The following is a 13,293-nucleotide window of genomic DNA, read 5'->3' as shown; positions in this document are numbered from 1 at the left end:
CTTCTTATTATGTATACCCACTTCTTTCTTCCAGCAAGAAGAATTTCCCCTTTAGGATGTTGAGGAAGGGAAAATGGAGCTGGTAATTTAATTACAGGATCTCTTTTGTAAGATAGGTGAACAGGAAGCCTATGAATATTCTCATGTTAATAATTTTGCGCCATTACATCAGTTAAATTATTTCAAGTCTCCATGCATCTCTTTTCATAGCTATAAAAATCAGATCCTAATTGGAATAGAATGTTTTAAAGACTGAAATGTATTACATAAATCTAAAATTGTTTATTAATGTAGCGAATTACAAAATGGAGTACTCTTTAGAATTTACAGCTTTGTTCATTGCATGTAAGTAAAATTTAATATGCTCTGGTTCTTTTTCCAATTTTATTGAATGAGATCCTCAGAATGTTGAAGCTGGAATAAACCTTCCGTTCTAAGCCCATTTTAAGGCCCTCATTTGAGAAATTATGCAACTGAGGCCACCAACGTTAAATGGCCTCGCCGCGTCACAGTGGTTAGATGCAGTGAGAGACTAGAGTGCAAGTCTGGTGACTCCAGTCCGGGCTGCTTACTGCCAAACTCCAGGAAGTATGTTGTATATCTATCTGTCTTTGAATTTGCTAGCACCTGCCTCTCATGTTCCGATACCCTTTGGAATCCACATAGGGATGTGTGGCACGGCCTCTTGGTTGACAGCATGAGCAGGGCATCAACATTCCAATGCTAAAAGAATAAGATGCACAATAAAATCTCACAAACTCAGACAGGAACATTTACTCTTCCTTTGTTAAGTCAATGCAATCTTCATCTAGAAAGCTAGAAGGCCTTTACCATTTCTTTCATTCAAAGAATTGTAAAAAAGGGAGGGTTTGGAATGATTCTGTAGAAAAAAGAGATCTCGAGGATCAGATGCTTTTAATGCAGAATTATTGAGCTTGAGGGCAAGGGTGAGCTGAGGACAAAGGTAGTGATGAGTGAATGCAATGCCCACCTTTAGAAAACTCTTCCATTAATGGCAGGATGAGTGAGCAAGGATGACAGTCTGGCCAGTACTGTTCATAAGACAGACTGAATCCAGGAAAAAGTCGGTTCTTTGAAAAGAAGTTAGAGTGTGATTGGCCTAATTGAAGTGCAAGGGTGGCTGAGAGCTAGAGGAGGAAAGCAGCTCTTCATCTTAATTAGTCCTGGGTTTCTTTTCCAGCCACACATATGGCCTGCTCCTCCTGCACAGTAGGCAGATTGTCCCAGGGAAGCAGTTTCTGCTCTCACTCGGGCCAGCACTGGAGGTGGACCTTAGTGCTCTGGGCAGTCCTGGTCTGCGCCACAAACTCCACTCGGCAGGGCCACAGCTGCTGCCCTTCGCTGATTGCCTTCCCTGTTCCAGCAGCTCCTTCTGAACATAGTGTTCCCCGGGGGAAATGTCACGGTTCATGAACTGAAGACAGATTCTTTTCAGAATCACACGGAAAAATGTTAGAAGAGAAGAAAAGATTCTAAGAAATTTAAAAATTCAAAACAGAAAATAATTAATCAGCTTTACGCTAACCTTCATAACCTCAATCACTGAATTTCCTCCCTCCTTGAGAGCAATCACTTCTGTTCTGCCAAAAGAAGTGAGATGTGATTTCTTCCAAGTCATTACCGTGATTTCCATCAAAGAGCAAAGACAGTAATTAGCACTCCACACCAACTCAGCCTCAAATTTGACATAAACTGCATTTGTCCTTTGCAGAGCTAAAATGAAGCACTTGTAATTCTTAGAATTTTCCCACGAGTTGCTGTCATTTGGCAGAGGTTTCTGGAGCTGTTGTTTCTTACAGACCTTTCCTGCTGTTAACATTTTTTAAAAGAAAAACAAAATAAAATCTTTTTTTTAAAAAAATCAACAAATAGCACCACATTACCTTCCACGTGGAATCACCGTCGAAAAGCATTAAAGGTAAAGGGGAGAAGAGATGTTAGACATGCCACCACAGTGTCATAATTGACTATAGTGGAGCCATTTTAAATGGAGCCGGAGCTGCCTTTCCAGAGAAACTGCCTTCCTGTCTCAAACCTTGGACTGGGCCAAAGCCCAAATTGTTTTATAAGCAATTGTTTGGGAAGTCAGCAGGAGAACAGACATCCTGGTCATAAACAACAAGGACTGCGGACTTTCTGAAGATAGAATCAATAGTCAATCAATGTTCAGCCAACACTAGTTCTCTGCTTCCCACTCCAATTAAAATTCCTAGTAATACAACCTCCCATTCTTTGCCTTTAAAAGCCCTCGACTTTTACTCCCCAGTGGGACAATGTATGGGTTTCTACCTGAAACTGTGCTCCCTGAGTAGCAATTCTTTGATCCCAAATAAACGCTTTGCCTCTGTTTTTGAAGGTTGACATTAGTTTCTTGGCAACATTGAAGTCCAGGTGTTCATCCAGAAAGCAGCAATTTCCAGAGTGGCTAGAACAGTCGGTCAATGAGGGGAGAATCCTCAGATGCAACTGGACACCAGTGACCCTTTTTTGAACAGTTTCTGAATATCGACAGAAGTGCTGGTGTCCAGCATACAGGTCTGGTAGACCCAGACAAGCAGGAAAACTTCGTCAGGAAGTCATCTAAGCATCCAGAATGTGGTCATGAATATTGGGTAAAGCCTCACCCATTTTCACGACACGGCGAGGGGAGGGGGAATCCAGACTCTGTGATTTGAGGCAATGAGCTAAGAGTTTGGGGAGACCAAGGCGGCTAGAGCTCACAGGACAGAGGAGGAGAGAAGAGAGCTGCACAGAATCCCCGGTCCACGGAGGATGTCCCTTGAAAATGCTGCCGAGTCTGTGAACTTTTCAAAGTCACTTTAATCCTTCAAGCATCAGAAATGCTTAGTGTCAGTTACCACGTGAGTTAAAGTTTTCTTTTAAGGGTGTAAAGATTATGATGGGATTTACCTGTTATCACACCTGTCTTATACCTTGTTAACACTAACTATTATTTTTTTTCATCTAGTAAATAACATCTGTGGGTTGATCAAAAGATTCTTGGTCAGGGGTAAACATCCCTTGTTTATGTTCTGCCAACAAATCACTCATGTCTCAGTTTCTTCGCATAAAACAAAGCAGTTAATACTGAGTCACGTTGTCTCACAAGAATGTGGTACAGATGACAATATAAAAAAATACTTTGTTTTTCAGGGAAAAGCACTGTGGGACTTGATCTGTGCTGTCTAATTTTAGTAGCCACTAGACGCACATGACTATTTAAATTTAAATTAATTAAAAGTAAATAAAATTTAAGAATGCAATTCCTCAGTTGCATTCGCTGCATTTCAACAGTTCAATAGCCACACGTGGCTAGTGGCTACTATACTGGACAACAGAGATATAGAACATTTCCATTGTTGTAAAAAGTTTAATTAAAGAGTGCTGGAATATGTAGTTTTAATATACTTGAGAAATGAATCACATTTCAAAAACCAAGTCTTTTGACTCTCTCTTATACCAAGGTTTTTTCATATGTGTGTGTATAATTTGATCTTTAATTTATTTACAGGTTTTGAATAAATATAAAGCATTTAGAAATATAACTGAGTTTCAAGGACATCTTACAATAAATTTTTTAATCACTCTTCTTTTATATTGAAATAGGTCAAGAGAAGGCACCAATTTAACCTTCCAAGGCAGATGTCCAAGCAATAGGTTGTCAAAGAAAAGAAATTCAACGCTCCTTTTGACAGCTAGTTTCAGCAATAATAAATTTCTTTCCTTTTCTTTTCAAATATATGTTTGATTGGATAGTTTCTCAAGTCACTTGTCTAGATTTTCTCATTCTGAATGCTCATGATATCAACATTTTTCTCCTGAATATGTAGATGTGCAGGCATTTTGAATATATGGACAAAGTAACAGTAAGTCAAATGAGCTCAATTCTACTTACTTTTGGCAAATAAATTGGAAGCCGAAGAGTCTTTTCCATCATTATTAAAGGCAGGCATTTTCTCCAAGGCTGTGAGAAGCTGTTCCTCTTGCTGCCTAGGCCGTTTCAATTGCAAAAGCAATTTCACCATATGGATCCCTCCAGGAGACTTCCACTAGAGTAGAAAGGGAGATCTCATCACACAGCGACTCTAGGGCCTTGCAGCAGATAGGGAAAGAGTTGTTGGTGATCAATTACAGAAAATGAGCCCACACCTCATCCTAGTCCCTTTCTGAGGATCATGTATCACCCAACAGACAGCACTCACTGTGGGGTGGCTGAAGAGAGCTTCTCTCTGGGAACCAAGGAGGCATTTATGGTAGAGTCAAGCATTGTGACACAATGCTCCGGCTATTAACGGCCCAGATTCCTCAGGCCTTGGTAAGAGGAAGCTGAGACTGTAATGGGATGGAGAATTCTTCAAGACTATTATTACTCTCAAACGAAACTTTGGCAAAGGGCAGTTAGACAGGAATGAGATCTCTGACAACTGCAGAAGATTAGGTGATGGGGCCAATGCATCATAACATGTTAAATGATTGAAATGACCTTCTAAACACAACACTGGGCGACGGGCTTGAACAAATGAACCAGGGTCATCACTTTAAGAATCATTCTTCTCTCCTTACCCCAAATGTCACATCAACATGAGACAAATTTCATTCTCAAGATAATCTTTCTTCATACCTTAGCTTTTTGCTTAGGAATCACCCAACCGCTGAAATCAAGTTCAGTAACCTTTTAAAAAGAAAGCTATTAAGTGTGTTTTGTAAAAGCAACAGTATATAGTCTATAAAGACACTTAGAAGGGAGCCAATAATTACTTTGATTTTAGAGGTTTTGTTATCCTCAACTAATATCTTGTCAAATGGCATTCGTTTCAACTGTTTTGTTTTCATAAATATTTATGGGTTATTTAACATGACATCATCTAAAATAATTCATGTATTGATATTCTTGAGAAGAGTTACATAAAACATTGAGATGGATCACAGGTCACTAAGATATGTAGCAAAGTCTGACTCAAAATGTACTTGATTGAAATGGCACAGTTATTAACTTGAAGTCCAGAATTACTGGGTCCAATGAGGAAAAAAACCCTTACTGAGAAATTCCTAGTATAATATTAATATTCCATCAATAATAATTTTCTAAAGTAAAGCTGTTGATTTTCATCACAGTTCAGTATACACAGAGATCAACCCAGCTAACAGATAGAAGCATGTAATAGTTTTCCCGGGTTGGTGCGTGACCTTGAAGAAGTCACTTGATTTCCCTGGTTTTGAAAGATTGGCTTCTCAAAAAAAAGTATGGGGATGTCATAGTGAAGAGATAAGCCTTTTTGGGTAAATAATGTTCTAAGCAGAGTATCTTCAGCAGCATTTATTGAAATTTTGGAAATCACTACTGTAAAACAGAGACCAGGGGTTAGGCAGAAGTTCAAGTCTAGAGAGTAGCCTGGCCTGTTTCCTTTCCTCTGGATATGTGTCCACATCTAGAGCCATTGCTGGCTCCATAAAGACCCAAGTCGAGTAGAATGTGGCATTTTAATGTCTTTTCTGGAAAAATAGCTAACTTACATGGCAATTATCATACAATCTACATAAAAGCATTCACTCTTACAGATTTTTACCTCTTGAAAATAAAGAAACAAAACATAGTGTAATGGAAATACATGTCAGAAGACTTGGGTTCTAATTCCTGTTTTGATGGTGGTGTGACAACAGCAAGCTCTTTCACCTGAGTGAACCTCCATTGTCTTCTCTGAAAACTGAGGGGATTGGATTTGACTAAGGTCTCCATTACGATTTCCACAGGAGCCAGAAGCAGCCTGACCTTAAGATGATAAAGGTGTCTGATACTGGGACCCCTGTCTGGGTGCTGAAGACTGTGATAAAATGGAGTACAGGCCTCCTTTTGGGCACAATCAGCAATAGTTGATTGATTCCAGATGGGAATGCAGACCTCCCTATTGCCATGTTGACAGATTTTTCAAAACGATACAGAAATTCAGATTTTTATGTCAAATATTCTGGTTTTTAAATGTTGCCAACTAATTTAAAATAGAAATAAAGACAAAAAGAAGACCACTGTGAAGGCCAAACTAAACACACGTGGGGTGGGGCCTGTGGCTGCCATTTTGTGACCTCCGCTTGGAAGCCTCCAGTCTCTCCCTGCTCTGCGGTTCTACTGGAGGATGGAGGATGAGGGTCATCCTGGGACCACAGAGCAATAACTCTGCGCACAGCTCTAATTAATCTTCTTTTCACTTGGTTTCATTAACATATGAATACAATAGGGAATGACAGCAACCACAGCGAGTGGGATGCAGGCACTTTTACAGAACGACAGCACATAAAATAAATGCTCCGAGTGAGTGGGTATCTTGATGAAATGGTAGAGCTGCAGTATGGTCAGTGAGGCCGCTGCGCAGAGCAGCCGGAAGCTCAGCTTGTAGCGGTTTTCCCCTCGGCAGCTCTGAAGGAACATCTCTGAGTTGATGGCAAAGCCCAAGCCAAAGAGGACCCCAAGGTTTCTCACAAGTCCAGCAAAAGGTGTGGTGTCAATGTGGATCCAGTCGGGGTTGGCACACCACTTCTTGGCTATGGGCACAGACCACAGCAGGTCAATGTCAAGTAGTCTGAGAAGCAGGTAAAAGCCGAGTGCAAACAGGAAAAGGAAGAGGTTGGTCTTCAAGTATGTGCTCAGGCTGGCTGTTTGGATGCCTGGAGTGTGTTCAAAGGCCTCTGCCACAAGCATGCCTGGGGATTAGGAAAGAGACACTGAAGATGATTATTTGCCCTTGAGCCCCTCGGGAATCATTCTTCTCTGAATTAAAGAATTTAGCCATAGTTTGATAAAGGGCTTTAGACACCCACGTTCTATCCATTTTCCAAAGCCTTTTTTTTAGGCAATAACTAAAAATACACACTTGCCCCATGGTCTTTTCATCATCTGCATTAGCACAGGTAGATCTTTCAGGGGTCCACAGCACTGAGTGACAACCTACTTTATAGGCAGAGCACTGATCTAGGTGCCTGTAATTGATATTCCAACTGCCATAGCCAATTACCGTAGAAAGCCTTTGAAAGGCATGTGGGGCTGAACTGCAGAGACTCAGTCACGGTGAATGCTGCTTCGGGCATACAAAGCAGCCGTTAAATGAAGTACATAGCCATGTAATAATCACTCCAGATGTTTCAGAGAGAGTGGCATGGTGTGCAGGATGGAAGGCCGTTTTTAAGTCCCCCAAACCAAGACACAAGCAGGCTGTGTGAAGTGGTGGTTTGAGAGTTGGACTTAGCTCTAGTCACTTCAGAGAAGCCCGCCTCAGTAAGAGGTTGGGTGTTTATGCTCACAAGTGAGACTGTGCCATTGCAGACATGGAGGATTTGAGAGGTGTGTTGAACCACTTAAGCTCCCATGGTAGCATTAAGTATCAGTGCCTTGACAGAATTACCTGAGATTGGGGAAGTGATTACCAGGAAGAATCTGACAACATGAACTGACACTAAAGCTTTCCAATGACCCAACTAAAGGTAAGTGATCATATTTACCACCAATCACTCCAAGAATAACTTGATGAGGAAAATGTGTTGCTATGAATACTCTGGAGATGCAGACACTGATTTGAATCAACCAAAAAAGACTCCAAAGAAATGACCAGGTCAGTCTACGATGGAAGAATAGATACAAACATAAAAAGCAAAGAAATTGTATCACTCATAAAAACAGGGGGGTGACACCAAATGATCTTTCCCAGAGGACTCTCCTAGCTGTGATATAACATCATGATTCTAGAGTCTTTTTTTAAAATGTTGTCTCCATGTGCTCCATAGAATTTGAAAAGCTTTAATAGAGGTTTCTACATTTATCAATGCATTAAGCTTAACCAGTGCTATATCCTGAGATTTTAATAAATGCTATACAAGGAAACCAAATTGACATCCTGAGAGTTATTTTAATGATGTAGGGGAAATTCAAGTTTGGGGGCATTACTAATATCCAGAATGATCAAGAATGAATTACACATATTTTTGCTCCCTGTCATATGTGCCTCCTCTTTACCCTCCTCTCTCAAGCTTTCTTTGCTTGAAGAAAACTCACTGGAGAGGCAGCTGCCACTGTGATGAAAAGCACACAGGCATTCCATCAAGGGCCGGTTCTCACTAGGTTTAATTTCACAGACTCTCGAGTCCTGGTTCCTTGTTTTTTGACATATAGAAAATAAGGAACAAGGGAATTGACCTATAGGTTATATAATATGGATTAGAAGCAGCAACATGCAAAAATCATAAAAATAATAAAATCCAAATAATCTCATCATTTTAATAAAAAGAATTAGCAATATTGAGTTCTAGGAATCCTTGGAGGTTCTGAATGGTTTATTCCAGATAACCGGACCAAATTTTGGTTATTGAAAGATTAAGGAACAGAGAGAAATGAGACTTTCAAAGAGGCAGTAAGCTGGGGTTATGAATATGGAATAACAGTCAACGAGGATTTGGTAATATTAAGGTACAGTGTAGGCACTCACTAAATTTTGATGGATGAAGTAAATCTTGCAGTTATAACAATTGAAAATGAGTTAAGAAAAAAATTTTTTAGAAGAAAGAAATATTTTTCTAGGTTTGGAAATTGGAGGAAGAAATGAACTACAGAGAAAAGGTGAAGCTTATCTTGATTCCTACTTTGAGAAATTGTCTCTGGATGGAAAATGCTAATTTCTTTAATTTACAACAACCTTCTACTGCTGTTGTTGTTTTCGGTTGGATAATGAATACATTAAGGCATATAGGCTGCAGTCTTATTAGAATAAACCTTAGAGATGCCTAAATTCTTTTGGTCATTTGTTTCTTATATTACCCAATACTACTCTAAAAAGTGGAATATATGGTGGATCTCAGAATTTTTTATTTTAAAAGAACTTTTATCTAATGGTATATGTTATAATATTTTTTAAGCAATTAGCTGACAAATCTTATCTCAGGTAGCCTAAAAATTTATGACTAAAGTTGTGCTCAGGATAGTTTTAATGATAGTTAAAATATTTCAGGAAACAAAAGGAAACAGTCCAATTCCTATAAAAATTTTAAGTAATCTTAATTTAAAATTCTAGGCTTTTCTAAACATTACAAATCTACTAACATTAAGTCTACTGATTTTCACTTTTGAGTTTGCTTCTAGAACGTTTTTAGTTTTTTAAAAAGGTTGCATAGTCTTTAAAGCTAGAATGCATGTTATTGATGTCACAAGTATTGGCTATTCAAAGAAGGAAGCATAATTATACTAAATTAACTGATGCGTTCAAGGGGAATGATGATTCTCAAAATTTCTAGTTAATCTTAAAGCAAGGGAATGTACACGCAAAAACATTTCCTTACATAATTTTAGATGACTTATTTATGAGCTACCAAAGTGATTATTGTACTATGGAAACCCAAAGGCACATTTAGCAAATCATCAATCAATTAAACATTTCCAGTAATAGCTGTGAGCTAATTATGACATTATCATAAAGCAAAATATTAATTTTCTATTCATTTTGCTATTTTGGATATGATAGAGTAGAATAAGCACATTTCAACAACGAAAAATAGGCTAAAATGAATTTTTAAAAAGACTTTTTGTGTTCAAAACTGTCGTATTACAGTGCTACAGAAACTGGAGAAAAGCTCACCTGTGCAGAGTGGTCGATGACTTATCCCCCTGACTGACAGTGTGGCTCAGGGCAGCCGTCACCATGACATACCAGACGCATGATGAGCCCATTGCATGGCCAGAGGGACTTCCTGATAAAACAAAATGTCAATCCATTTGAATGGTAGTTAATAGAGTATCACTATCAGAAATGGACAGCAGAATAGCATATTAGCCATGAAAATTACAAATAACTCAGAAAACACCAGAGGGCACAGATTATAGGTAGTGTTTAGACATAGGTAGAAATAAAGAAAATTGAGTCAGATTGAGCCTGAAAACACTAGTTCAAAAGCTTTTTTCTAGATTTTTCAAGTTCATCAAATTCCAGAAATTACAACATTCAAGGCTAATTAAGAACTCAGGGTGTTGCACCAAAATCTGCCACATCCGTACTCATTCTTCATATCTAATTGTTTCTAATTGACGAGAAAATGAAAGTACTTGTGTTGGATCTTGAATCAGTTTATTTTCTTTGGGCTGAAAACTTAAGCATCTGAAGGATGTCATTACCATGTCTGATTTACCAACTGACTACTAGGTACTAGCAGCTACCTGTATGCCCATCTTGTGGCCGGCCACCGCAATGGGAATCTTTGCTATTAAATGGACAAAGAGAAGCGGGAAAGGGGGCAACAATTCTGGGAGAAGAAGTCTGCAGACACATAGCTGTTCTACTCTCAGAATAGCTTTCCCACGCTGCTTGGTTTTTTTGTTTATCACTTTACTTTAATATTCTCTCTGAGTTTTCACCAAGTGGAGATTCATTCAGGTTAAATACCAGTCTCTTCTTGAAAAACTCTAAATTAAACAAAGACAAATCTATTTCTCATAGATCTGTTTCTTTCAAATCTATTTATTACGTGGGAATTTTCAGAACCTTTTATATACTTAAATGAGTTGTAAATTTCCAAGGAGTGAATATAGAATGCAGTATTTTTTTTTCTTTTTCTTTTCTTTTTTTTTTTTTTCCGAAAAAGGTCTCATAAGATAGAACACATGCTGGGAAATACTGGGATAAACCAAGGTAGCATTTCAGTTGTCTCAAAGTTTATCCATCTATCCATCCTCCAATCCATCCATCCGTCCATCACAAACTAGTTTCACAAAGATAAAGTACACACCATCCCTGACCTGATGGAACCCACAGTCTATTGGGGGAACCAGACATATAAAGAATTAACAATGGTACAGTGTGGTACATAATATAACAGACGGATGTGTGCTCTTATGGGAGCAAAAAAGAAAGATGTTCAGAAAATTCATTGAGAACTTACACATTCACTATATATCAGGGTTAGTTTCAAGATGTCAAATGGCAAGAAGTTTATGCTATGTGACAAACTGTGGTGAGGTACCATAAAACAGTCTTACAAATTAAAATAACGTAATTTTTCTTTATATATATATTTCAAAAAACCTTCAAAATTTTCCTTTATATATGTATTTCAATAAACAACTTCCATAAGTAAAGATTTTACACTCATACAGAATCTTACTTATAATAAAAAAGGAAAGGGTCCAAGAAATCTACTTACATACTATATACATGAGAGAAAAAAAGAAATTTTGAAGAAATCATTCTAGGATTAGAGATAATCTTTACTGGCAATAGTAACACCAGGAAGTCCTTACCTTTCATACAGAAAACTTGTCTATTCTTCCTTCATTCATGAGATTCTCAGAAAACCTATAATAACTTTGAAAGTTGCTCAGCAGCAGATAAATCTACATTTCTGGGATTTTAATATAGTTCTTTGGGAATTGGTTCTAGCTGTTTTTTGTCTGTTTTAGTATCAAAGCATTACGTTCTTCCAGGAAATAAATGTCAAATATAAAATCATTTGGGTAGTATTCTCCTAACTTACCCTTTTACAAATAACAAAGTGAAATTTGATTCTTCGTAAAACTTCTTTCCTTTCTCATTAGCAATTTTTGTGCTTATGAACTTTTGGCATCCTCACCCACGACATTTTCTTTAATACGCTATATAGTATCATACAGTTATTAGATGATAATCATACATAATGACTCTCTAATGTCTTTAGTAACTCGAGGCTGCTATAGTTGCTTACCTGGACCTGTTTCGCATGTAGTGGGGAACTGTTCAAGGCATGGACTTGAGTGATTTGGGTAAATCTGAGTTTCTTGGACCCACCAGTAGGGCCGATGACCAAATAATATCCTGTATTTAAGGAAATATAAATATGCATTTGTATTTAAATACACAACTATTACTGAATTGGAGACTAGCTATTCTCATCTCTAAAAATGACTCAAGCAGAGGGTTGATGGAGAAATCTCATGGTTAAGAGACTTAGAAAGAACTTGGATTCTTGTCTGTCCCTCATTATGGAGGATGACACAGTCATTTGGAGTTTGGGCATCCTAGTCTCCAATAAAACAGGGACTTTTTTCCTTGCAGGGGAAATCCTGTGGGTGCTTTGGGTACTTAGCCTGGGAATATCAAAGTGGTCCCTGGAATCCTCGATCTGTTCTTTATGGTGCTGCTTATTTAACTAACTTCTTGGTTAATCACAGCATATGTGTTACAGGGTTTTGGAATTTACTTATAAATCAGATAAACTATACATTTCTATGCTTTTGTAAGTTCTATTTATGAATCGATGTTTCAAGTTAGCTGATATGTTTCAAAGATTTTCCAAGTAAAACTACATGCATTTGAAGTGTGATCATTAAGCCAAATCTACAAATTCAAGAATAAGCTTTAGGAAAAATGAATCAAAACAGAAGTCTTACCATTTAAAAATAAGATTGAACCAATCCCCAACGACTGCTACCCATATCATCTTGGTTCCAACTGTCTGATTAAGTTGAAACCAAAGAGGAAAATAAATAGAAAAGATATTCCGGGGGTCTCCAACACTGGACATAAAATTTAGAAAATTGTAGTAAGCTCGGTAGTCCTTCTGCAAATGCTGAATAATGAGCACTCCATTCCTATGAAGGAAATCCATCTTGAAAGAGAGGCAATTCTAAACATGGAGCAATTGGAGCTGCAGTGCTCTCAGTCTGTTTTTATACGGTACCCCTGTGGCGTGTCCAGCCATTACTGCAACATGTGATACTGACCATCTGTGGAGAGGGCACATCGGCCCTCCTCTGCTAAAAAGCTCATCTGTTTATGATTTTAATTGGTGCCAAAGAGGTGAAGTACATGCTAATTTGTGGCAAGTCGAGGGAAAATTTGGGTTGAGACACAATGAATTTCTTATGCAACCTCCCTTTTGTGTGAACAGTTGGATCATGTTTGCTCTAAATTTTTTGCACAGTTCATTTCCCTCAAGGGCAGAGACATTAGCAATTTCTATGCTTGGCTAGAAGACTATGCAAATAATTACTGCATGTCAAATAGCCCTTAAAGCCATGCATTTTAATTTAAAATAGACTGTGGCTCTTTGACTATTTTATTAGGTCTTCGAGGAAAACAGATGAGTAAATATCTGGGCATGAAAAATTTATATGATATGACAGATTATTTTCTTATTGCAGACTTTTAAATAAAAATATTGTGATATTTCTTTGTTAGCAAAGGGAATGATATGATATATATGCAACAGAGAAGGAAATACGTGGAAGATAGAACAATGTTAGGACAGAGTCATATTTTTACTGAG

General features: G+C 38.0%; 1 protein-coding gene across 2 annotated transcripts; it reads right to left on the bottom strand.

Annotated features, from left to right (window-relative positions):
- Positions 1–5,323: 5,323 nt before the first annotated feature.
- Positions 5,324–12,677, bottom strand: G6PC2 (glucose-6-phosphatase catalytic subunit 2). Of its 2 annotated transcripts, XM_014732340.3 has the most exons (5): positions 12,416–12,677; positions 11,731–11,840; positions 9,636–9,747; positions 7,513–7,628; positions 5,324–6,717 (listed from the first exon to the last, which is right to left on the bottom strand). In XM_014732340.3, exons 1-5 carry the CDS (start codon positions 12,631–12,633, stop codon positions 6,206–6,208), a joined length of 1,068 nt encoding a protein of 355 aa, XP_014587826.1. In that variant the 5' UTR covers positions 12,634–12,677; the 3' UTR covers positions 5,324–6,205. The 2 variants fall into 2 exon arrangements, with proteins under 2 accessions (XP_014587826.1, XP_070097268.1); XM_070241167.1 differs by lacking the exon at positions 7,513–7,628 and having other exon boundaries at positions 6,560–6,717.
- Positions 12,678–13,293: the final 616 nt, after the last annotated feature.

Source organism: Equus caballus, chromosome 18 (assembly GCF_041296265.1).
Source record: "Equus caballus isolate H_3958 breed thoroughbred chromosome 18, TB-T2T, whole genome shotgun sequence".
In the NCBI taxonomy this organism is placed as follows: domain Eukaryota; kingdom Metazoa; phylum Chordata; class Mammalia; order Perissodactyla; family Equidae; genus Equus; species Equus caballus.
Note: the sequence above shows the minus strand (reverse complement) of the source record. Positions and strands in the feature narration are given on the sequence as shown.

Excerpts from the sequence above, each read along its gene's own strand:
- G6PC2 (XM_014732340.3), bottom strand. The coding sequence starts at position 12,633 with ATGGATTTCCTTCATAGGAATGGAGTGCTCATTATTCAGCATTTGCAG. Across the intron at positions 9,748-11,730 it reads TACATGCGAAACAGGTCCAG|GAAGTCCCTCTGGCCATGCA; the intron begins GTAAGCAACTAT and ends TTGTTTTATCAG. Across the intron at positions 7,629-9,635 it reads TCATCGACCACTCTGCACAG|ACTGACCTGGTCATTTCTTT; the intron begins GTGAGCTTTTCT and ends CTTCCATCGTAG.